The sequence below is a fragment of the Lytechinus pictus genome, chromosome 5 (genome assembly GCF_037042905.1).
Source record: "Lytechinus pictus isolate F3 Inbred chromosome 5, Lp3.0, whole genome shotgun sequence".
Lineage (NCBI taxonomy): Eukaryota > Metazoa > Echinodermata > Echinoidea > Temnopleuroida > Toxopneustidae > Lytechinus > Lytechinus pictus.
Window position 1 is genome coordinate 43,834,286 of NC_087249.1, and position 27,415 is coordinate 43,861,700.

Sequence of the window (27,415 nt, forward strand, 5' to 3'; positions counted from 1 at the left end):
ATAACAGGTATGTGTGTAAAACACAGAGATGTTGCTGTAGACTTGTCATAGATATATTTTCTATTGTTTTTATAATCTGGGCAATACAATATTATCTAAATATGAATGATTACATGAAGTTCATTTTGCTTGTTTTCAGTAAGGCCTACTCTATTTCAGGATTAAACCCTTGGTTTGTATAATTCAAGAAGCCTCTTGACTTTACAGATTCGAGGAGCTTGATAGAGACATGTAGCTCATGTGTAAAAATAATATCAAACATAACACAACCATTTTATAAGATGTGATGTAAAAATGATAAACTTACATGTACATGCACAACACAGGGCACAGCTTGTATATACAGGTAAATGATTGATGACTTCATTTCGTGTTTTAAGTGGAATTTCAAATATTTCAATATTTTCTCATGTTATAATGTCATGATGTCTAATACTTAAATGGATACAATTTTCAGCAAATACACACACACAAAACAGAAATACTAAGTGTAATTTACATTATCAATTCCCTCATTTTAATTGATCAGGAATATTTTATATTATATATGCAAAAAAAAAACGAAAAAAAAAACCATTGACCCTTGATCCACTGATACAGTGTCATGACTATTTAAACCTGTTTTCTTCTTTCATCCAACTTTCTTGATGATTAGACAGGATTTTAGTAGTCTAATGCAAAAATTATGGTTTGTGTGAAAGGCCCCTAGGGTGTCATGATGAAGGGAAATATGAATGTACATTTTTTGGGGGCCTTTGAAGAGGTGACAATAATCATATTTAGAAAGCTCGGAATCTAATCAGTCTGATAATATTTGAAAACACAATGACACACTTCACACTCTCTCGTATGACGAATCCATTCAGATTTTTAAAATGAGATTTGCCCCCCATCCAAGCTGTCTTTATCATATACATTCTATATTATGTTGCTCTGCGCTTGAGAAAAAAAATGAAAGCATTTATGTAGGTTAATGGATTGTTTCTGCGTTCATAAAAGAAGATTATTAGATTATTATGATATTTTTCTATTTAATATGATGATTTAGTGTACATGTACCCATGATATCATCTCTAAAACAGGGGATGGGGGGGCTGGACCTCACTAAAATAAAAACTGAAATTCTTAACTAATATTTTTCAATGATTTTTTTCCCAGCCTTCATAAATATTTTAAAGATTATTGTTTTTTTTAAACTTTAATAAGGTCAGGTTGAATTATCCCTTTAAATGGAGTAATGATATACATCCATCCTGTCAGGAAACTCCTGGTACTTAACAAACAAACAAAAAAAGGGATGAACATGAAACTAGAAACCTTTAGAATATTCGATACTAATCATCAACTGATAATTAAGTGCAAAGTACATCATTGTTTTAATAATAAATGCAATTCTATCACATCATGTAATTTACGCTTTTATTGTTATACATGTAGTCATTTTGCTTATCTGCACCTGGCCATCGATATATGAAAGTTGAATTTTTTTGAATTACTGAAAGGGTTGGGCCAACAGGAGCAAGGGTCCCGTTTCATAGAGACTTGTTCTAATAACTTATAAGGCACAATTTCTTCAGCAAGCTTCCTATTAGCGAAACAAATGGAATGATTTCAGTCGCTTTAAATTGTAATTGCAAATTTGTTATATAACAAGTTTTATGAAACGGACCCCGGGTCCCATTTCACAAAGAGTTGTTATAATGACAAAGACCCAAATTGATTGATTTCAGTAGTTGTATAAAAACTGTTAGTGCAAATTTGGTTAATTGTATAACAGGTTTTATGAAACGGACCTCGGGGCCCCATTTCGCCAAGAGTTATTATAATGACAAATGCACAATTTCTCTAATAACAAGTTTAAGATCAACCTATCGAATTGAAAAATTAGTTATTGTAGTTTTACTGTTATTGCAAATTCGTTATTGTAACAGGTTTTATGAAACAGACCCCAGGTCCAGATCAGTCACAGAGAATTACTGAATGGGAGTTGTGCTAACTTAAAGCAAAATTCATCCCTCATACTGTCGAAGTTCATTTGTCGAGTACCAGTTAAACTAAAGCTTCGCCCATCCTATCCTGTCGGGTCTAATATAGTCATATATGCAGTTACCATGACAACTGGCTCCCTTTCGGACTGATTTATTGAAAAGGGTTCCGGTCAAAGAAGCATGGTCTGCTGTGAATGATTTAATTTGGAAAGACAGAAGATGGAAAACCATCATGAGTGTTTTAAAGGGATGGTCCAGGCTGGAGATATTTATATCTCAATAAATAGAGTAAAATTCACAGAGCAAAATGCTGAAAATTTGATCAAAATCGGATAACAAATAACAAAGTTATTGAATTTTAAAGATTTGCATTATTCCGGTGAAACAGTTCTAGGCATGTCTTTATGAATATTCATTTGGTGGGCTGATGATGTCATATCCCCACTTGTTCTTTTGTATTTTATCGTATGAAACTAGGTTTATTCAACATTTTTCTACCAAGAACTAAAAAAATTGGATTGACAACTGATTAATTGCATTAGTTATGTATTGCCCCTACTTATTTCATCATAATTGACATCATTTATACATGTATGAAAAAAATGACACATTTATGATTTTATATAATAACATAAGAAAAGGGAAAGTGGGGATGTGACATCATCAGCCCACCTAATGAATATTCATAACGATGTGCATACATTATAACAGTTTTCACAATATATTGCTAAACTTTAAAATTCAATAACTTTGCTATTTGTTTTTCCGATTTTGATGAAATTTTCAGCATTTTGCGCTGTGAATTTTACTCTATGTATTTAGATATAAATATTTTCAGCCTGGACCATCCCTTTAATAGTTATGATATTTCTCAGAGAATCATGTATTCTATACAATCACAAAAAAATCATATTTTCCTTCTATAAAGTGGATTTAAACAAAGAGAAGTGATTTCCCAATCACAAGTTTAGTAATGAATAAGCTTGCTTTCTGAATGCCTTCTCCGTGAATCTCAACATTTAGAACCCATATCATCATATGGCTGGGTGGACTGACCGGTAGGTCGGCCTACATGTATCTAATCAACGGATTGGTGTCATGTCATCTTGTGCTTCATGCTCATGTTTCAATTTTAGTGAGATATGTATACTGTCCATGAATTCCCACAGTCTGTTTTCTGGTCTGAATTTAGACAATTCAGTGCACGTATGCGTTGTTTGTCTAATGAAATAGGCCTATATCATTCAGAATGTGTTTAAAATCTCCCATTCAGACAGGCCAGTTTACATTTTTAAAGAAAAATCAGCTCAAATACATGTAGCTCAGATTTTCACTTTAAACATGCTTCTTTTGGATCTTATAATGAAAAAATAAAAACAATTGGGCAATATTCTGAAACCATACAAATATGTGGAGGTCATTACATGGGAATATAGAGTATTATATTTTGACAATTTCTTGGTATCAGAGTGAGAATTTTTGAAATGTAATGATATTTCTCTGTCATTTGAGGTATTTGAAATTTTATTTTGGCAGTAGACAATATAAACTGCAATGAAAAGTATAAAATGTAATGGATTCCACCTTGGTTGTCTATACATGTTTCGGAATGGAGAACGCATATATTAGGAATATTGGACTGACCAGAAAAGACCAATTTTGGTGATTGCTTTTTGCGGTAGTATGGCATTAGCGAAGATGCAAACGAGTATGCCACTTGCAAGAATTGGACCATTTGCAGAAATAGGAAGAATTGAAAATCACCAATGTGGATGATCTTCTGACACCATATTGCAATGTGGCGGTCATGGTGTGACAGATGGGAAAATAGAATGCTCAAATGGAAGAAAAAGAAAAGATAAAGAGAGAGAATGAGAGATGGAGAGAATTAGAATCTAAGAGATGGAAGGAGGGAGGGGGGAGCGAGGGAAGAAAGGGAAGGGAAGGAAGGGAAAAGGAAGAAGAATGTAAGCCTGAATCCTTTTGGGTCACCTGTAAATTACAAGAACTTGTCCGAATCTTAAGGCCCTGTCGCAATGTTCCGTGCAAGTGTTCCGTATAACTTGTTGGTGATTTTTTTTTGCTACCATTGACAGTATTTTGCAGGCAGCAGGAGCGCACCCAAGTCTGATTTGCCCGCAGGAAAGTTTTGAACTTGCATAAAACTTTGTCGCAGGTTAGTTGCAGGGGATTGCCCACAACTCACCTGCAAGGTTTGCATGGACTGATGTGACAGGGCCGTTAGAAAGGCCTCACACTGAAAGTGCTCCTTATAGTTTGTTTTTTTCATGCTCCCTGCAACTATTCTTGTCATTTTTTTTTTACCTGCTAACTTACAGGTATTTTCTTTCAGGGCCGTTTATAAGTCCTTTGCTTTCACACTTAAAAAATACCTGGTATTTCTGATCTGGGTAGATTTTTTTTATCAGAAAATACAAAAGTATATTCACTGATTGGATGGATATGGTAGACCTTGTATTATTTTTCAAAAACATGTTTTTATGGATTTCCTTTTCCTGTTATCTTCAAATTCCACAAAAGATCTGCTTGTATTTCCTGTTATTCACGATTATTAACAATATCAATATCTGATAAATCCCATAAAATCAGTAATTTTAGCATGAATACTACATGTACATGTAGGCCTTTGCTTGAAATTTAGCATGAAAACTGCATTTTTTTCAAATTTTATCTGCAACCCTGTTTTATGCACTACTGTAAATGGTTGATATACATTTACAAATGAGAGAGAGCTAATGATGATGGTGAGGAGGAGGAGGAGGAGGAGGAGGAGGAGGAGGAGGAGGAGGAGGAGGAGGAGGAGGAGGAGGAGGAGGAGGAGGAGGAGGAGGAGGAGGAGGAGGAGGAGGAGGAGGAGGAGGAGGAGGAGGAGGAGGAGGAGGAGGAGGAGGAGGAGGAGGAGGAGGAGGAGGAGGAGGAGGAGGAGGAGGAGGAGGAGGAGGGGGAGGAGGAGGGGGAGGAGGAGGGGGAGGAGGAGGGGGAGGAGGAGGGGGAGGAGGATTTATTAACGTGTTATGAATCAACAACTATCCTGTCAATTTCTTACAGGTAAACTCTTCAAGTCAAGTGATCTGAACTTGGTTGCTGAATTCTTCTTGATGTTTCACATGGATAAGCCCATAGATTGGCTCCTTGATCACATCCTCTATGTCAAGGTCTGCAACCCAGAGAAAGATCCTGTAAGTATATAAACTGACCCTGACATAAGGATTTTTAGTAAAAACATTGAAACTACAGAAAATCAGGTTTAAGAGAAATCCTTAAAAATTTAAATAATGAGGATATTTCCTAGTTTGATTTTGTGATATCACATTGGAGTCTCCTTCATATCAATATAAATTCCATACATGGTTTAAGATTACTTAAAGGAGAATGAAACCCTTGAAACCAGCTGAATCCATATCAAAGAGAAAAATCAAAGAAACATATTGTTGAACGTTTGAGGAAGATTGAATGAATAATAAGAAAGTTATGAGCATTTGAATATTGAGATCACTCATGCCATGTAGATCCTCCCATTGGCAATGCGACCAAGATCTGTGATGTCACACACGTACATGTACAACTCCCTCATTGCTTTAGTACTTATTTCACTTATATTCTCACTTTTATAGAATCTATCACAAGGTGAGGTGTTCTCTTTATGAGAGGACAAGTACAGAGGTTTCAGAACATTATATCATTGATGAATCGTTTGTCATATGATTAGAATGAGCAAAAAGAGATGTTTTGGGCCTTGGGGTATATTTTCAGTGTCCAAACGGGGAAAGTTGTTCATCTGTGATATCATAGATCTTGGTTGCGTTGCCAATGGGAGGATCTCCATAGCATTAGTGATCTCGACATTCAAATGCTCATAACTCTTCTATTGCTAGTCCTATTTTACTCAAACTTTTGTTGATCTTATTCTTTGATTTTTCTGCTTTCGCAAAAGCTAACTTGCTCTAAGAGTTTCATTCTCCTTTAATATATCAGTGCCATCAGCATCAACTTTCTGAGACATATATATCACACGATATGTAGGGTGGTGCTTGCATGTGACGTCACAGAATTTAACTTCCAAAATGTTTTGATTTTTGCCAAATATTCTTTAATTTGTTAATTTCTGTGCTTTTATTAGAATTAAACTAGATGTCAGTGTGGACTTCCTCTTCAAATATAAACAAAAATTTGTAGGAAAGATGGGAATTATCATTGTGAGCTTGACATTTTTTCCCATGATATTTAGGAAGGAAATTAAGAACTTTGCTGTGGGTCAAAAAATTCCAATCTGGTTATTGTAAATTCTAATGAATTGTATATCCTATGGAAAAGAAAAATATAGCTTTTGTCTTTCACCTAGTTGCAAATTGTAGTCAGTCTGGCATGAATGATTTAATACAATTCATTTAGTGTGATAATGCATATGAGACCTTCCTTTGATCAGTAAAGCGTAACTTACAATGCTTCATTGATAATGACTTTCTTTCTTTATTGAGAGAGCTGAGACGGTATGCTTTCATTTCATATGAAATTTTTCATTTGTTTTATTTATTTGGACAGGAAATTAAATCAGAAAAATTAATCTAATTGTAACCTTGTACAAATGTCAAGGTAACTGCAGTCAAATATCAATGTAGCTGCCTAACTTAGACTACACGTGGAAATTCTTAATTGCTTAGTTCGAACACGCTAATTGAAGACTCAAACAGCTTTACAGTTACTTGTCTGTTTATTCCTTCTTCAACTTCTTCCGTAATAATGACGACACATAAATCAACAACTTGACATCAAATACGGCCTTGTAATGAAGTTTCTAGGTCGACATAACCAACGACCAGCGAAGAAACCTTTAACCAGCATCAACTGTCAACAACCAGTACTTCAACAATTGCACGACGATTGAGCGATTGAGCGGTAATTGAGCGGTAATTGAGCGGTTCGCTGAATAAACAAATAAACATATAAACACAGTGTTAATATTAATTTGCCAACAGTAACATAATTCAAACATGACTGAATAACTTGTAAATAACTTCTTATATACCCACAGGGAATAAGTCTCAATGATACTAATGCAATATACAACGGTCAAGGATATTAACGTGATTAAAGGAAACCTCAATAATTGATCATATTATTTGAGTTGAATAATTGTTGTTTGGTAAACAATAATAAATTGGTAATCAATAACTGTAATCAATATCAGATTAAATCTGAATATGTGCAATATAAACTTATTATCTTGTTGGCCTAATAATTGTAATTATAGTTAATAAACATCTTCATCCCTTTAATGCCCTTATTACCTTAAAGCAAATAATACTGAAATTAATATAGGCGAACAGAAAATATATAACAGACACTTACTAATAACTGGTTAAATAATAATAAACCATGATGAATCATAATATATGTGATTCTTAAACTAAACCAAACAGTACTTAGATATGTTTATAATAACATAATATAGTAATAGAGTAATAACCCAATGATCTCATGCCTAAGCTATGAGACCCTACCACCCTACACAATATATAACACCAGTTGACTACTTACAACTAAATGAAGTGAGCATTATATATCACTCTCAGAAAATAAATGCAATATAATCTTCTTGTGTAATCAAATTAAGAATAAGTTCATGTGAACATAATAGCACACAATAATACGAAGCATAATTATCTCTTTATAACATATTAATAGTAATTAAATCTGACTGAACACCAATCACCTTCTATTGGTTTGTGTGTACATGTATACATTATGCATACCTGCCAACCATTCCGATTTTGGCGGAATTATACCGATTTTTTAGCCTCCATTCCGAATTCCGAATTTTTAAACCGAAATTCCGATTTTTGGGTCAATCAATATAGTGTTGAAATTATTGAAACGGCTGTATGATGCGACTAACGCATAAGCGGCTGTAACATACGACTAACGCATAAACAACTGGAGCGCACGGCTAAGTGCTAAGTGCACAGTTCCATTGCAATTGCATGTGAAAATTACGAGCAGCGCGCGGCCGATATTAGCGTTGACTTCCAGAACAAAATGGCGGCTGACATCGGCTCGCGAAAGTGCCAGTTTTCAGTGAGGACACGTTTTCAAAATCCACGAACATCGGAAAAACCGTGAAAAATTCACTTTTTTAGACCCCTTGTTTCCTAACTACGATGTATAGAATTAACGATGGTGATATTTTTGACGCGAAATATGGTGATTTAGTAAGAAAATTTCACTTTTTATTCGAGGTTTTGCCCTTTTCGCCGGATGATTTTGTATTGTGGAATGAGTTAGTGAATGAGTCGTGTTTTGGTGTCTAGAGTGTGTTGGTAATATCATTGATGAGTCTGCTGACCGGCTGCTTAAATTACCCGGCCGCTTGGCCGGCCGCGCCGTGCACATGGGGAGGCTCTGCTGCAGTTACTCAAGTTAGATCTATCCCTACGCAATGTTAAAATTGATCTGTACTTTATTTTTTCGAATAATTGTCAAATTTGTGAGAAAGAAAGGAAATTATCAACTTTCGAGTCAAGTTGAGCCATCGGAGCTGAACGCCAAATCTACTTGCTTCGCTTGCCTAAACTCCCGGCGCCCGAGTTGCTGCGCCTCAGCCTCCCAGTCTCACCGGCGCACCGCAAGTGCAGTGGTGGTTGCGGGTCGGGCGTATGCCGCCGTAAGCTTCGGCTCCGTTTTTGTCATGGCTGAAAATCTGCTTTCTTATGCCAACAAGCACTTATCTAATAAAGTTTATGATATAACCTTGTCCTCAGTCACTACTCCTGTGTGGTGAAATATAAACATGAATAAGATGACAATGTTTGGCTTATTTTGATGCATATGATAGACTTGATATAAATGATAAATAAATGTTAGATTTTTTTGCACTCAGTTTTTAATACAGTAGGCCAACTTGAATCTGAATTAATGATACAAAATATCCCTTGGCCCAAAACTCAATTGTATTCTTGAAATTATTTTTTTTCTGATTAAAAAGAGAATCTTTCCAGAAACTTTCCAACAATAGAGGGCCTCACAATTTATTAAAAAATTAAATTATTCCTAAGTCTATATAGATTTCAATGAAAACAAATCACACCTGAATGAAACTGGGTGTATTTTTTGTCACAAACGTGATATCTTCAAGACCTTTGTTTTAATGTTTAATTGACAAATGATATTATATTACATATAAGTAGACTAACGTTACATGTAGGTCATCCTGTGGTATGGTAAATAGGGTAAATTTGCTTTAAAAGGGGTAGAGAAATGCTAATTTTACATGCAGAAAATGCAGAGTCCCTACCATGGGAGGGGGAAACCATCTCGCGCGCGACCCGTTCGGGGCCCTCGTGGCTTTGATACTGATTTTTTATTATCAAAGGTTGGCAGGTATGCATTATGAAGTAATGCTCGATAGAGAGCAAAATGCCAAATTCCATCACTCAAATTTGAGCCAAAATTACATAAATGTGAATGACTTATGAAACCCAGTATTATGGTATAATTGACAGCACATATATAAACTTTGATAATAATGCAATTTAAACTTACCAACTGTTTGCAATCCTGGAGAATTTCACAATTTATTTAGGAATAAATATAATTTCTTGACTATCTTCTTCTGAATCTTTGCAACTTCTGAATCTTACTTTCTTTGTTCTATACTTTGGGTGATGCTTCACCCACATGACTCATCTTCTCCTGGACTTCTTGGAATCAAGGAGCACAATAAGCAATGCGCTGTGTACAATCTTGCATTGACGTTTTTTACTTTCTTTTTCCACTGACTCTGTATACAAGATACATGCATGTAAACAGTACATGATAATGGCAAATATACCAAATTATATTCATGCCGCTACAATCAAGTTGTTTGAATTCTTTTGTGAAATGTTTAATACCAATTTAAATACTAAGAATTGTATATCAAATAAAAGCATATCATCTCATCTCTCAGAAAAAATATGAAATTATCATGATCATTCATTGAAGCGCTTCTTGCCACTCTTCAATGATCACAGCAAGGTCCGAAATTCGCATTATTGCGAAATATAATGATTCATAATCATTCATACATGACTGATCGCAATTTGGAATTAGGTGCAAAACATACTAGGCTATACTTTCCACTTTCATACATGTAGGATAAATCGTTCATTAGATTATAGCCAAGTTAGTATTTTTTTTAATTGTACAAATAATTCCTTGAGACACTGCACATGAAAGCAGGACTGTAAGAGTCATGTGATATGAAATGCATAGTTTTGTGTGAGAGAAATTTAAAGTGAACCAGATGGCATGACTCTAATCCATTGTTATTTGAAGTGCTATTAATTGCATATCTGTCACAGTCTCATTAATCATTACGAATGCTACCTGATGTGCAATTTAGCCTTATTCTCTATCAAGGTCATACATGTACATGTACATGAAGATCATGATAGGGAGATATATGGGGTGTTGCAAGAAAATATTTGAAATCAATTGCAAATATTCTGTTCCAATTATACGATTGATAGACCTAATTCAACTGTAGCAAATCATATTACACTGCTTGTTTCAAGAAGTAGATTAGCAATCAAAATGTGCAATTAATTTCAAAACTTATGATTGATTTAGTGACCAAAAATAGACTTGGAATTGATCGCAAGTTTCTTGCAACGCTCCAATAGACTTCACAACCTACATGTAGCTCATGGCACAGTATGACTAAATATCGACACATAATCAAAATTCTGTATTATGGATGAGTAATTCGAAGCTCACATTTGTGCAGTATTGAGTGATTATGCTGTCAAAATTATAAAATACTAAAATAATATAAAATAATAATAGTTAATACTACTATTTTCATTTTTTTCAAAGAGGAGATACATGTAAGAGGCAAAAGCCGAGAAAAAGTGTTGCCTATATTTCTAGGGAGCATTTCATTAGCAGTTTTTGTCAAACAAATCGTTAGATCTGACAACTTCCTTGATTTTAACTGGTTGAGAAGCACTGTTTCTATGGCAATTGTGGGATTAAATGGGACTTGTTGGATAAAATATCTGACAACACCTTTCATGAAATGCTCCTATCTACAAGGTGATCTTGAGCTACATGTATGATGTGTTTGTTTTTCCTTGAAATCATTTTGAACCAGTAAATCACATTTTTTGAGAGAGAGGATATCTTTGAAAATTGCTTTGAAGAAAGGGCTCTACATGAAATTGATAACTTGTGATGACCGAATGACATAGAAAGTCATCAATATGGTTGACCCTGTCACCTTGTTTTATGGCCGTAGGCCTAACACATCAATTGAGGGTGTATTCAATCCATTTTATTTTTCAACGTTAAGAGTCACAAATCAAACTGCAATAGGCAAAAAACATGGTTATGTCGGGCGAAAGCCTATGTAGTATGCCTAGCAATGGGGCCTTTGAACTGCTCCCCAGGGAATGGAAGAAGTGCATACATTGTGTGCAGGCAAACATGGTTATGTCAGGCGAAAGCCTATGGAGTATGTCTAGCAATGGAGTCTTTTAACTCTCATTGGGATGCTCCCCAGGGAGTGGAGAAAGTGCATACATTGTGTGCAGGCATGCTAGGATTCAATGACTGGGGTAATAACACTTCGGTAAAACGCTTTGTAGGGACGTTGTTCTGATGAATGCAGAGTTAATATATAAAAGCAGAGTCTCTTGAGTTTGACACAGGAAGAAAAGGTCAACTTGGGATACATAATCAAACCGTTTAAAGGTAAAATAAAGTGGTTGCAGCAAACAATTATTTTATGAGAAAGTCTTTAAAGTCAAGGTTAAATGCCACCATATTATCATATTGTAGATCTACATTAGTTCTGGTAATTTGAAATAAACTTTTATTTGTGAAATCATGAAATCTTAGCTTGAAAATCAATAATTTTGATGATCACTTATACAAAAAGACATATGTGGGAAAGTGTATTAATATTGTTTGGATAAATACCCGACATTTTGTCAAATTCCGTGCTTATTTTTCTCATTTCTCAGCAATTGCACTTTTTTCTAGAGCCATTTGGCATATATTTTCTTAATTATAACTGGACATACAAACACTTGGGTAGTCATTTTATTAGATTCTATTTGAGATCATTACCACAACTGGTATTTTATATCTTTAATGAAATATCGCCTGAATGCACACTCATTTTTTTGTTTCAAAAAGGTCTTACGAAATATGTTTTTGAAGGGTGAAAGAAAAGTTGAACACAGCCTAATCTGGCAAGGGCAGTGACTCTTATCACCATTGGATGTCACTGTACATCCATCAAATGAAGACCCAGATTACTCCCTTTCTTTCCCCAGTGGCATGGAGGAGGTGTTAAGGGGTATAGCCTAACACTGTAAAAAAATGAGGTGCTTAGAGGTATAGCCTAACACTCTAAAGAGAGGGGTGTTTAGGGGTATAGTCTTATCACTTTAAAGAGAGTGGATGTTTAGGGGTATAGCCTATCACTTTAAAGAGAAGGGGTGTTTCAAGGTACTAACAGCCTAATACTTTAAAGAGAGGGAGTGTTAAGGGTATAGCCTTACACTTTAAAGAGAGGGGTGTGTAAGTTTGTAGCTTAATACTTTAGAGAGAGGGAATGTGTAGGGGTACGACCTATCACTTTAAAGAGAGGGGGTGTGTAGGGTTATAGCTTTACACTTCACCACAGTGTGCTTTGGACCTTTTTTGTGAAAGGCATGCTACATGTATAAGTAATACAAGGAGCCAATTGAAAGGATTTACAGTGTGGATCTCCAAACATGTAGCAATAATCTGAATACGAATTGTTTCTTTCTCATACTTTTTCTCTTTTTAGAAACATTGTGGAAGACAGAAAGCTGCTTACAGGATACGCTACAAGCCTTCTCTCTTTCAACATATAGGACTGCATTCATCACTCAAAGGAAAGCTACAAAAATTAAAAGTAAGCCACTCTTAAAGGACAAGTCCACCCCAACAAAAAGTTGATTTGAATAAAAAGAGAAAAATCGAACAAGCATAACACTGAACATTTCATCAAAATCGGATGTAAAATAAGAAAGTTATGACATTTTTAAGTTTTGCTTAATATCACAAAACAGTTATATGCACATCCTAGTCGGTATGCAAATGAGGAGACTGATTTTGATCAAATTTTCAGCATTATGCTTATTTGATTTTTCTATATTTATTCAAATCAACATTTTTCTGGGGTGGACTTGACCTTTAACTTTCACTTTTAAATGGGAAAATCACTCTGATGTCGAGTTGGTTTAAGAAAAAAAAGCAGAAAGAAGTATAGAAAAATGTTGGCGAAGGTTTGAAGAAAATCTATCGAAGAATTCTCGTAAAATCTATGAAAATGTTTGATATTCCATGCAGATGCTCGTAAAAAAAAGAGATTTTTTAATCTACTAAGATGGGCCCTATCTTAGAGAGAGAGTTGTGATTGTTTCGATCAATTTCAACTGTATGAAAATCCATCATTGTCATAATTTTGTTCGTACCGGAAGTTTACACATGATTTTGTAACTGACAGAGGAGCACACTGAATTGTAAAGACAACAATGAATGTATGAGAATACATTTTATAATCTAGAAAACATTTTGAATAAAATCCTCATTTTCGATGTTGGCGTTGCTGGATTTTCATAGTTATGGGTAATCGGATCAGTCGCAACTCGTAAGACGGGGCCCAGATATCCGCTGAAAATCTGATTTGGCACCCAGGAGCCCATTTCACAAACACTTGCAACTATTGTAACTTTGTGCCATTATTGTAACTTCAGTGGAATTCTTGATTGTGATTGGCTGCTGAGCTCATTACCATGGTACATGTAGTTGCCATAATGGCAAAGCTACCATAGTTGTAACTCTTTATGAAACGGGCCCCAGGAAAGGGTCACTAAGGATTAGGTGCCTGTTTCATAAAGCTTGTTGTAATAACAATTTACAATCACAGTTTAAAGCTACTGAAATCAATTGATCAGATTGGCTGATAGTAAACTTGCAATAGAAATTATGTATTTGTTATTAAAACACGTCTTTATGAAACAGGACCCAAGTTTGTGAAAAACCACCCATTAAGTTACACTAATAACGTAGTTGAGCTTCCTTGAAACCCGCAGGATAGAGATTTTAAGAAAGGCATGAAGCTACCGCAGCACACCAACCCTCCAGCTGAGGTGTCGTCGACCATCAGGCATTACCTACGCTACACGTTAGACAAGGCCTACACCGGCCAGGACATCTTCTGGGGAAATACACCAGGGGCGGGGGACCAGGTCAAGTTCCATTTCAATACCCCTATTGTTATAGAACAGTGAGTATTTCTTTCATGAGATAGTTCTCCACCATCATCAATGTTAAGCCTTGTTCAGAAGTACATGTAATAAGCCAAAGCTTATCATTATTTTTTTCATTTTATTACATTACATTACGTGGGCCCGTTGTGGTCTAGTGTGGGCGAGTCGTGGTCTAGTGGTTCTGACTCTTGCCTTTCAAAAAGAGGGTTGTAGGTTCGGATCCTAGCAATTGCGTGTTTTCCTTCAGCAAGAAATTTATCCACACTGCTGCACTCAACCCAGGTGAGATGAATGGGTACGCGGTAGGATTTATTCCTTGACGCTTTAGCGCCAATATGGCGGCTCAGCTACGGCCAGGGTAATAATATGATACCACGTATCAAAGCGGAGTTGAGTATATGCACATAGTAACAGCGCTATATAAATAGACATTATTATTACAGGATGAGACAAAACCTTATGCTGGTAAACATGTAGCATGTGAGTTAAATCTTAATGATAAATGGTCAAGTGCTGCATGTCAAGCCGATAACATCTAATCAGAATAATGATTTCGATGGTTTTTAACATGTCATCATAACTTCAAAATGGACCATTTTAGTAAGGTAACTTGGACATACATGTAGCTGGGTAATCATGTGTCACTAATGATCATTGGGCTTGAATTTGAGGTGTATAATCTAGTTCTTGTTTATTTGGGTTCAATGGACTTTTGACCATGTCATGGTATCACCATAATAGAAAAATGTAACCAAAGGTCACATGTTGCATAATATGTATAAACATGTTCTCACCTGGAACTCGGATCAAATTGCATGCCTTTGGGGGAAGGCCAATTTGCTTTAGGGCACATCTCTTTAATAATACAGTTATTACAGAAGGGAAGAATGAAAAGGACACCTGGGTCCCGTAACACAAAGGATAGCGATTAATCGTATGCTTGATTTTCATTTTGATTGTTTGTACATTGTAGTCAATGGAATCGATCGTAGAAACATGTTCTACGATCATTGCTAAGTTTTGTGTTACGGGCTCCAGAAGTGTCCTAGGCGAGGACGAGGGGCATTGAGGCCAGTAAACAGAGCATCCACAGCCTTGGTCCTTGGATCATTACATTTATTCCATGGATGAATAATTTCAAAAATGAAAAAATTATGAGCCATCATAATTCTGAAAGTGTATGGATCGAGTTCATAAAACTTGGACATAACAGTAATCAAGTATCACTGAACATCTCATGCGAGTTTCAGGTCACATGGCCAAAGTCAAAGGTCATTTAAGGTCAACGAACTTTGGCCATTTTGGAGGTAATTATTACATTGCTGTCATAACTTTCAAAGTTAATAGATATAATTTATAAAATGTAGATAGGGGTAATCAAGCATCACTGACAAGTATTAGGTCGCATGATCAAGGTCAAATGTCATTTATTGTCAATGAACATGGTATTGTATCATTATATAAATGGTGTTTTTTGTGAATAATTATTTTATAGTAGTTTTCAAAGTCAGCACTGCTGCTATATTGAATCGCGTGACGCAGGTGAGACTGCCAGAGGCGCTCCACTTGTAACAAAATTTTCAGTGTTATGCTTGTTTTAATATTTGCACATCCCACTTTATGTTCATTGATCAGGGGCCCGTTTCATAAAGAGTTGCAACTGTTGTAACTCTGCCATTATGGCAGCTACCATGGTAACCTTGATTTTGATTGGTTGCTTAGCCCTGTTACCATGGTAGTTGCCATAATGGCAAAGTTGCAACAGTTGTAACTCTTTATGAAATCGGCCCCTGAACTTTTGTTATTATCTCTACCACTAATTTTTTAATGCTTCACCAGCAATGCCATGTTATTGTGCAGCAAATGGGTTTAGCTCATATGTCATCACACGTATCCTAACACTGCCAAAAAGGAAGTACATGTACTTATGACACAGCTTTTGGAACTGTTATGGATGTTTTTAAATACAGCTTTCTTTCTAATCCCAATTCTTAAAACCGATGACTGATTCAAATTAGTGCTTTCCTCGAAGCGAAAGTGGAGCTTGTTCGAAGTGTTGCCAGAGGTATGCTTTCCAAAGACAAAATTAATTTGACTTGATGATTCAGTAATGAGTAGCCTTTAAAGGCATGAAACTGGAGTCTGAAGCAGTCTTGCTATAGAAAAATTCACATGGAATTTGTTGCAGAAAGTGCCGTGCTTAAGCTTAACTAAAAAAATCCAAAAAAATCAGTATATATTAAAGTCCAAAAATCGTTATGCCGTACTACACTATGCATTTAGTGAAAAGATAAATAAAATTGCCAAACTCAGCAGAAATGGGTGAATATTTTCAAGAGTCTGGATGTGCTAAAGGTATATTTTTCACTCCATCTTAAAAAAAAGTATTTAGAGCATATTTAGATGAGGGAAAACATGAAAATATACTTGTTAAAGGCTTATATTTCACCAAAGGAGACTTACTTAGTAAGTATGGCGCTGATCTGATTGGATCAAATACCATCTCATTTTATTCTACAATGTAAGACTGGTGTTGCTTTTGCCATGAAAATGACAGCAAATTTGGGCCCCGAGAAGGGCATACAATGTACAATACTGCCTTGCCTTTCAGCAGGTTCCCTTGGCCCCGTAACACAAAGTTTATGAAAGAACAATTCTGATTGGTTCCTGGTTAGTCTCTTGTCCAAAATGCGCATTCTACAGTGATTTTGATTGGTCATTTAGATTTTGACTACAAAGTTATGTGTTAAAAGGGCCTTTGCTCAGTATCTTGTCTAAAAAGCAAATTATAAGAAAATCTGAGTTAATTCATTGCGTACTGGAACGGGGTGACCCCTGTACAAAGCCTATGGGAGTGATGTAATTAAGTGGTCAACAGGTTAACATGATGGTACAATGGTGAAACCTGTCTATGTAGACTGCCCAAGGGAGAAAATAAAGACAGTCTTCATGAAGAGGGGAGCATTTCATGAAAGCAGTTACCATAGTAACGGTGCTTCTCAGCCAATTGAAAGCAAGGAGAGATGTCAGATCTGACTTGTCAGACAAACATGTTGATGAAACGCTCCCGTTTGAACAGCTCCTTGTAATACATGTTTCAATGGGGAATTCTATTCATGGGAAACGACACTGGTGGTCTTTATGGAAAGGGTGTCCTTGTATACAGGTGGTTGCTAATTAAAACAGATTTGACTGTACCTTATCTTTGATGTAGAGGTGTTGTGGCTCAGTGGATATGTCTCCAGACTTTGAACCACAAAGTTAGGGGTTCGAATCCCACTGCAACGCTGGCGTCCTTTGGCAAGGCGTTTATCTACATTTGCCACTCTCCACTAAGGTGCAGTATGTAGGGACCTGGTAGGATGAAATGCCTTGAATGCTTGAGCACCTGATCAGAGTAGCTATGCTAAAGCGGGGGTATTAATATGCAGTGCTTAATAACATTGTATTAGGCGCTATGTAAATGTTGCATATTATCATTACTAGTAGTAGTAGTAGTGGTGGTTGTGGTGGTGGTAGTGGCACTGATGGCGGTGTTGTTGGTGGTGGTGTTGTTATTCTTGTTCTTGCTGTTATTATCATTATAATTACTATTATTATTATGTCTATGTCATATTTTGTTTTGCAGGTATCGGTTTATAAGTAGCAATACGGAGAACCCGGGCGATAAATTTTACAATACCTCTGTGGAAGTATTACCAAGCTATCACCAAGAAAAGAAAGAAGGCATCTTAGAAGCAGGCAATGGGGCCGAGCTGAATCTGCCCAGAACAGAAGATGGCTTCATTCAAATTGGTAAGAATTCAACATATTTCTAAACAGAAATAATAATATATTGGACTTATATGGTGCCATATCCACACTGTAGAGTCCTCAAGGGGCTATTCAAGAATTATGAAAGAAATTAATTGAAAAGAAATGTTTTTAGGTGTGAAATATTATGAAATGTGTACGTCTGACCCAATATGGAAGAGAGGAGGGGGATTCTGTGAGTGCGAACTGAATCCGGCCTTCCTCCCTAGTCAGGAACTAAACTGGATTCAAAACCTGGATTAATACTTACTTCCTGAAATGATTAGTCTCTGTTTTCTGGGGGGTGTTTCATAAAGCTGTTTGTAAGTTAAGAACGACTGGTGAACCTTTCCTATGTGCTAAACCATCGCCAATGAACATTTTGGTGGAAACCATTTACCACAAGAAAGGATCGCCAATCGTTCTTAAAGTCGCCCTTAACTTACGAACAGCTTTATGAAACACACACCGTGTCCATATGGAAAATTGTGCTGCTCTCGAAATGTCATGGCTTGAGTACTGTAGATCATGAAGTGAAGTACATGTAAACAAAAGAGAAAGTGAGTTTTTAACTTACAAAAAGTTCTATCATTTTATGAAAGTGCCTGTTACAGTGCATGTTGAGACACACACACCCAAAGTCACTTTTGGAAAAACCTGTCAAAATTATATTTTTAAAATATGAATTGATTATGTAGTGTTGATAGATACTGTAAAAGTCTCCTCGACTAAACGGCTCCACAGTCCAAATATTTGTGCCTGCCTGACCAAACGTTGGCAATGACAATTCTTGCCCAGTGTCATACATGTACATGGCTTTGTGCCAAAATAAAGGGGGGAAAATGGCAGCACTTGAGGAGTAGTCTGAATCGAGTACTCCCAATTAAATGGTTTGCTATTTGCATTCATTTATGATAAAAGAAAAATATTTTTGAAGGTTTGATGAAACTCGTCATCAAAGAATTTCTTTAAAATGTTAATTGTGATGTCATATGTGAGCAGTTCCTCCATATTATCATGTATTATAATTTCCATAAATTTTTTTTTTTTTCCTCAATGGAACATGATGTATAAAAGTATTTTTCTTTTGGCAGGGGGTATTAAATTCTATGTCTATACTGATATATCCTGGCATTTGGGGGAATTCTGAGTAATATATGTTTCCTACACCATATGGCCATCATTTTAGCTACATTTAAAAGGAAACCAAAATGCAAATACAAAGAGGGAATCAATCTTATCAGAAGAATAAAATGAGAGGAGCAATCAAAGACGTGTGTCATCAAAATCGGTTGTAGAATAGGCGAATTATGGAGATTTGTAAAGTCTTGTTGTATTTTCTATGGGAGCCTCAAAAAGGCAAACATGCTTTAAACTAGCTGATTTTGTGGAAAACTCTCCATTTGTTTTGTACACAAATTTTCAGATTTTTCCCTTTTTATTTTTTTACATGATCTCCTCCTGACCTTGACATATGTGGTGTGAATTACATTTTCTCATGACATACATGTACACGTGTGTTATGCTCAGAAGGAGGCAAGATGCAATTTGAAAGATAATGTGGGGAAATCTGAAAATTTGTGTGCAAAACAAATGGAGAGTTGTCCACAAAATCAGCTATTCTGAAGCATGTTTATAGCCAATTTGAGAATCCCTGTAAAAAGTACAAAAAGACTTGCTTATTTCAAATCCGATTTTGATGAAACTTGTTTTAAATTCTTCCTCTCATTTTACTCTTTCCAATAAGATTGCTTCTCTTCTTAAGATGTGGTTTCCTTTGACTCTTTCAGCGCTGATGTCAAGCATATGGTTGAATTTAATCAAAATGAATTTATTCCCGCAAGAAATTTGTAAATGTTGAGGCAGATTTATTGAATTTTAAAAGCCAAGACAACCAAACAACTTCATTTAAATGAATAAGAGAAAAATCGAACGAGTGTAGAACTAACATTGTTATTGAAAGAGGGTATAGAATGATTAAGTTGATATTTCATTTTTTCTCTCATTTTCACAAAAACCTTTGATATGCAAATTATGAGTGATATGCACTGAGAGACGAGCGTTTCATCAAAATTTTCATGCGACAAGTTGTCGGATCTGACAACTTTCCTTGATTCTGATTGGCTCAGAAGCACTGTTGGTATGGTAACTGTAAGATAAAACAGGCATTGTCAGATGAAACATCTGACAAGTCCTTTCATGAAACCCTCCCCTGGTGATGGATGATGTCAGACACTCACTTGTTCTAATTTTATTATATATGAAATCTCAAATAAATCGTTTGTTTGGATTCTTACACTATTTCTGTTGTTGCAATTGCAGGTAAATTTGAAGATGGCCGTGCTATAGGAAATGTAGATAGCAAGATAGGAGCGGTGCAAGAGATAAGATTACATGTATTATCAGAAGCCAAGAACTGGGTTATATTGTCAGAGGTAAGTGTGCTACAGCATCATTGTATATAGAGGGTTGTGATTCAGATTTGGGCCTGCTGGCTATTGCTTATTATGGGTATTATCACAATATCACAAAGCAATATGTATACCCCCACACACACATACACACACACATATAAAAATTGTCAAAGAATTATCACACATCGCTTTTTCTTCAGCTAAGGCTTATGGATTTAATAAATGTAGTGTAGAGGATTTGGGACAAAATAGTTGACCCTTTTTTACTTGGACCCGAGTGATTTTGATTAGGGCAATTTGGAAAATTCAGGGGTTTATGGCAATTTCCAAATGATTTATGGCAGTTTAGAGGAAGGTTTATTTTCTTCTGAAAACATTCAAATCTCTAATTTTTACTTGGGTTGTAGATACACTTGGAGACCTGTGTGTAATGCTGCCATTAGAGGTATCATTGTAAGGTGAAGGTCATTTGAAGTCAGACATTTAAGTTAACCTGCAAGACTTTCTTGTGACGTCAACTTGGTTAGAGATGTACTTGAGGAAACCTTCATGTTATGTAGTCACGGGTCGGCAAGACACAATCTAGCTGCTGCCTTGCTTTATCTTTTGTTTGTTAAAAGGAAATTTTTTATATGTATTCCTATTTTTTATAAGATTTATTTTTAGGAATGTATTTGTGTATAAATATATATACAGTGCGTCCCAGAAAAAACGAAACCGAGATTTAGCGATGATTTATCATAACTTAATCATAAATAAAATACATGTAGACAAATGACCTACATGTACCAATGTAAAGCTTAGAATCTCCTCTTTCATCTGGTATTACTTAGATTATTCCTCATTCACGCATGATTGAGCAAAAACAATTCGAAGAAAGGATGCCAAAAACTCATTTGGCGGGGGGTATCTGAATTTCAAAAAGAAAATCACATGACTAAAAAGTTCAATATCTAAATCACAGAAAATGGTCAAGTAGTAAAAAAGTTATGATCGCTCGAAACAATGCTTGTATTTCCATAATTTCATTAAATAAACGTGTTTTCACCGGTTTCCCACTGAAGCTATCGCACGGTAACAAAAGACTTAATGCATGGCTGATCGTCAACAAAACAGAGTGTCGAGTGAGTTTGAACGCTAGCCTGTAAAACCTCTTCATTTTATGAAATTATTGAAATTCAAGCCTTATTTCAAATAACCAGAACTTTGTTATTTCTTGACCATTTTCTGTGATTGAGGTATCAAATTAAAGAGCAGATATTGAACTTTTTAAAAATGTGGTTTTCTTTTTAAAACCCAGATACGGCCTGCCAAGTGACTTTTTGGTATCCCCTTTTCAAATTGTTTTTGCTCACTCATGCGTGAATGAGAAATAATCTAAGTAATTTCAGATGAAAGAGGAGATTCTAAGCTTTAAAATGGTAGGTCATTTGTCTATTGTATTTGCGATTAAGTTATGATAAATCATCGATAAATCTCGGTTTCGTTTTTTGTGGGATGCACTGTATATATATATATATATATAATAGTAATAATAATTATGAATTTATTATATCTTTCACTCTTTCTTTCTTCCACCACTATAAATTTTCTCTCTTACACCATTTTTCTCTCAAATAATTACATTTAACATTGTTTCATATCATACATGTATTGCCCACTTGCTCTATTTGTCCCTATCTTCTGTCTACCTTTCTTCCCCATCCACATATTATTGTATATATCTGCTTTGCATTTCATGAATTATTAATAAATTGAAATTGAAATTTTATCCTTGATTTCTCTCATGTTTCAGATTTATATTGTTGAGAAGAAGAAGAGGTGACGACAGCTTTGATTCTTGTCAGAACTCCCCTCCGGCCAACAGTTATTTTTAAGAGTATCTAAGCAAAGCATACTGTGACATTATTTATATGTGCTTAGAAGAAGTGTGTATTGTGTATCACATGAAATGTGAATGACCCTCGTGGCTATCCAGTGCAACTCATAGAGAGGACAGTCCAATATGATGTATTATATCCTACATACATGTAGATTAAATCCTGTATAGTGATTGGTTCAAATACCATCATGTGACCAAATATATTTCAACTACGATGTTGTGTGACGTCAGACCTTGATATATTTTTCGCTATACCGATGTTCTGACGTCATTATTTCAGAAAACTGGATGTTTAGCTAAACTCTCGGGTGCACCGGTCAGCGAGCTCTCTGTCCCGGGTATGCGTCGGCACAGGCACAATCCGCGTTCCGCTGAGCGCGGTGGCTTGGAGAAAAATAGGTCATTCAACGCAATTAACCAGATTCTTCAAGCTCAACGCATAGATTTTGGTTCTGAATTATCAAAAGTAGGAAATAAAACAAATATATCAGGTGTTTCCTTCGAAAGCATAGTGGGAATTATTAATCCTCGGTTGGACTGGCAAAACTACTATATTTCCCTCGAAGCTTCACCCCTCGGGGGAAAAATAGTAATTGCCAGACCAACCTCGGATAAATAATTCCATTATACTTTTTCAAAGCCTGATATATTTGTTTACTGTATGTTGGTCCAGTGGTCAGAGCATTGGACTCATAATCGCAAGGTTGTGAGTTGGAATCCCCACTCTGCCATTGTCTCCACTTTGATTAAAAAAAGCGAGAGTAGTATCTGTCATCAGCCACTATAACTGATTAACCTGAAGTAAAATATCTTCGAGCGCTTTGTATCCTCTGGAAAAAGCGCTATATAAATCCAATTTTTATTATTATTATTATTAATTGGTTGTATACCAGCTTGGCGTTTACCAGCAAAAGCTGTTCTGTCAAGTTCCTACAGGAGTTACCATCAACAGAAACTTGATATTTAAGTTTGAATGTCTGTGTAATACAAGTTTCAGAAACAACCCTTGAATGACATGTTTATCGCAGGCCTCTTTCGTAAATTGGAATAATAATTTTCAAAGTATCTGATGACGTGAAAACCATGTAATTTACCACTTACAGGGGCATTTTCACCTGTTCCCAGTAAAGCAGAGTCGGTGCCAAATAAATGAGTCTACAGGAGTTGTAGAATATTTATATTTGTGAACAAATTTTAGCCTGATGGGTATTTTTCATATGTCCGCAAAGTTTGGAAACCCCATCATATATTGGATCACATTAAAGGACAAGTTTACCCCAACAAAAAGTTTATTTGAATGAGAGAGAAAAATTCCTCATGCCCGTTTTTTTTTCTTTATCAAGTATCTCCTCTATCTGTTCTATAACTTTTAGTCTCCTGAGAAAAAGCATAACGAAGTCCCATCGTGACATTAAAGTTTCTAAATTAATTTTTGAAAATGATTGCATTGGTTATTAAAAATATGTGTATGTGGCAGAGGTGTGGTTCTCAACCCTGACTTATTTTGCCATACACTACATTTACCTTTCAAGTTCCTCTCAAGTCTTTTTTTAAGTGTTTGACGTCCCATTCGATGCTTCACATACATGTGTGTAATGGACTTGAAGTTTATGTATGGCCTAAGTTATTTTGTAATCTTTGTTCTTGAAAAAATCAGGGTATATATTCATTGCAAAGATGTCAATTAATGCTCATTTGATTATCGTGCATAATGTTCCATATGTTACAGAAAATACTGTTATCACGTTGGATTAAAATCTTATTCCCTCTGTCCTTCTTTGTCTTTTGTTTTTGCTTTCATAAAACATATATTACATTTCCTATACAAAGCTTATGGGAATTTCAGAATTCATTAGTCCATTTTTCTGCATGTGCATTCATCTCCTTTGAAACAACACATGCATGTACCATGCACTCTTTTCAATGTGTCAACTGTATCGCAACATGTACCATAGATAAAGATGGATGTGTCAGGTACAGAAATGAATAAACCTAAATTTAAATATAGTAAAGGGACAATCACATGGTTTATGTCACGGTTCACAGCGGTTGCCCCCCGAAGTTGCATTCAATCAGAGCCTGTTATGATACAGTTTGGCTAATTTTCTTTCATTAGGTTAGACCAACTCACAATATCTTTTGAACTGTGTTTGCCTAACAAAGCAATACGCAACCATGTTGTAACCCTTTGGAAACAAATTGGCAAACTCCGTCATAGAGGGCTCCGACTGAACTTCAGGAGTAAACCGCCGTGAACTGCCGTCTAAAATGGCAATTTGTGTATGCCCCTTTATATGGATTGACCGAGTGTATTTATTTTGTGATTGTCCCAGAGTTGGGAAGTGTTAGCTTTCCGTTAGGTAGATGTGTTTGACGATTAGATGAAAATACCTATAGACAATGCAGGTAGTGTTGTGGGTTTCGTCCATATCCTTTCTTCCTACAAGGTGACATATTTCGTGAAAGGGTCAAATTGAAGTGCCTTGTCCGGGTTTTGACTGTATTGATCATTCACCGTTCATCTTCGTATTGAGCATGTAGTGTTTCTGGACCAAGATTGATTTTACATGGAGTAGTTTTGCTATACTATACATATATGCATCCAAGAAAAAATAGGAAACTTGTTTTTAATATGTTTTGATCACAAATTTGACACTAATAGTATTGAGTCAAGTCTCTTCTGCGATTTGAGATCAAATCCTTCTTGAATCGTTCACACACAGTAGATTGCAAACATACTTAGGCATCTCAGTAATGATTTGTGCACAAACTAATGAGTGAATCTGTATCTAGCCTGCCCTCATGTAGAGATTTAGTAAAGGGAAACATAACAAAGATCACAAGAGAAATTCTAATCTATTCCTTTCTAATGCAAGGTCATCGTGGCCCTGACTATCAAAGAGTTAAGATTGATTAGGGCCCCGTTTCATAAAGGACTTGCAACTGTTGTAACTTTGCCATAATGGCAACTCCCATGGTACATGTAACCTTGATTTTGATTGGCTGCTGAGCCCTGTTGCCATGGTAGTTGCCATTATGGCAAAGTTACAACAGTTGCAAGTCCTTTATGAAACGGGCCCCTGATCAACCACAACTATGGAAAGCCAGCAACATCTACATGTACACTGCATGTTTGTTCAAAATATTTTCTAGATATGAATATGTGTATTTATACATTTATTGTTCTCTTGAAGATTCAGTGTTAAGGAGATTGTACAAGTTTCCTGGAGTAATAATAATGATATTGGATGGATTTCCATCTCTATGGAAATCCATCAGTGTCATAATTTGTTCTACAGGAAGTGTGAAAATGCCCTTTGTAAACAAAGGAGAACACACCGAACTGTCAAAAAATCAATAAATTTATGGATATATATTCATATTTAGAAAAAAAATTGAGCAAACATGCATTTTATATGTTGACTTTGCTGGCTTTCCATAGTTGTGATTGATCGGATCAATCGCAAGTCTTTGTAAGACGGGCCCCTGATCTAATAAACAAATCTTGATATATCTTTCTGTGGAACTTGATTTTGATAATTTAGTAGGAACACTGGGCTTGACAATTTGTCATGTTGGTGCAACAACACCCTTAACACCACACTTTTGCACATCGCGTGTGCTAAAAAAAAAACACCCCGTAGCAGCACGCTTAAGTGCATTGCATAAGGGCGTTTCTGCACCGATTAAATGCTAAAAAAATGTTTTGATAAGGGTGTTCTTTTTTTCTTCTTTGATAAAGGTTTTCTTGCACCGACATGACAAATTCATCCGGCTTAAGCTGAATGCTACACAGCTTAGAGACATATTGTTCTCCCAAATGCAGCATCTAGGCTAGTCCTGTGACACTCAAATTAGTACTAATAATAATAGATTTTGACATTGATATTATTGGGCCTTCTTGCTCAACTTTGTGTGAACTTTTCATAATGGCTATTAAAAAAGAAATCTAGATGACTTGAATAGAATATACTGGAGAAAAAACAGTGAAACCCGGTTTCCTGCTTTCCGTTAAGCACCTAGACTGTAAGAAATCCATGTTGATAATATGTAGTCATTACCCATACAGTGTGTTATGTACTGGTTCATAAATGTATTTATCCTATCCAAATTTCTGTTGGGCAGTACACAGATGATATTGTATTGTATATGTGTGAATCTCAATGTTGCTGTGTGATGAAATTAATTGTACCTTTTGATAAAAAGTATTATCTGTATGTGTTATTGATTATTCATTAATTATTCTTGATCCTTGCAATGCCTGATTGAGATTCTTGGTTGTTTTGAGTGTAAAATTGTTAATATTCTAAATAAATCATAAGTATTTGTCTATCCACCTGTTTGAAAATTCAAGGTTGTAATTGTGAAGTTGTAGAAGATTAAGATCATGTAGTCTCAAATCTACAGTACTTTTCTCTGAAGTTCATCCTGTCATCTTTCTGTTAATGATCTTAAATGAATGATGTGCAATGATCGTTCTTTAGCTTTCTGCTAGTTCTTTCTTTTCTTTTTTCTTTTAACGGAAGCTGATAATTTTATACAATTTGAATTTTTGTAGATATAATTGTTAAATTATATTAGTATAATTTGTAATGAATGGTTCATTGTTAATTTATTTGCTTGTGTGTTTGATTAGTTTAGTTGATTTACAATTTTAACAAATCTCATTCTTTCTCTCCCTTATCTTCTCTTTCTCTTTAAGCTAACTTTTGAATATAATCAGATAGTCTAACACCGTAAAGCCCTTTTAACCCTGTTCATAAGGTGTCAACATATTAAGGCTTAGCAGTCTGATATACAGTATGCTCTTTATTCAACATACACAAAACATTAAACCATAAAGCCCTTTCAACCCTGTACATTTGGTGTCCACGTACAGTGTATTGAGGTTTAGCAGTCTAATATACAGTATGCTCTATAGTCAGCATACACAATACATTACACTGTAAAGACATTTTAACCCTGTACATAAGGTGTCAACATATTAAAGGTTTAGCAGTCTTGATATACAGTATGCTCTTAGTCAACATACAT

General features: G+C 35.6%; 1 protein-coding gene across 1 annotated transcript; it reads left to right on the forward strand.

Moving 5' to 3' along the window:
• The first annotated feature begins 3,828 nt into the window (after positions 1-3,828).
• Positions 3,829-26,713, forward strand: LOC135154195 (alpha-1,3-mannosyl-glycoprotein 4-beta-N-acetylglucosaminyltransferase B-like). Its single transcript, XM_064099515.1, has 7 exons — positions 3,829-3,955; positions 5,058-5,188; positions 12,826-12,933; positions 14,117-14,310; positions 17,922-18,088; positions 20,408-20,520; positions 22,295-26,713. Exons 1-7 carry the CDS (start codon positions 3,829-3,831, stop codon positions 22,322-22,324), a joined length of 870 nt encoding a protein of 289 aa, XP_063955585.1. The 3' UTR covers positions 22,325-26,713.
• The last annotated feature ends 702 nt before the right edge of the window (positions 26,714-27,415 follow it).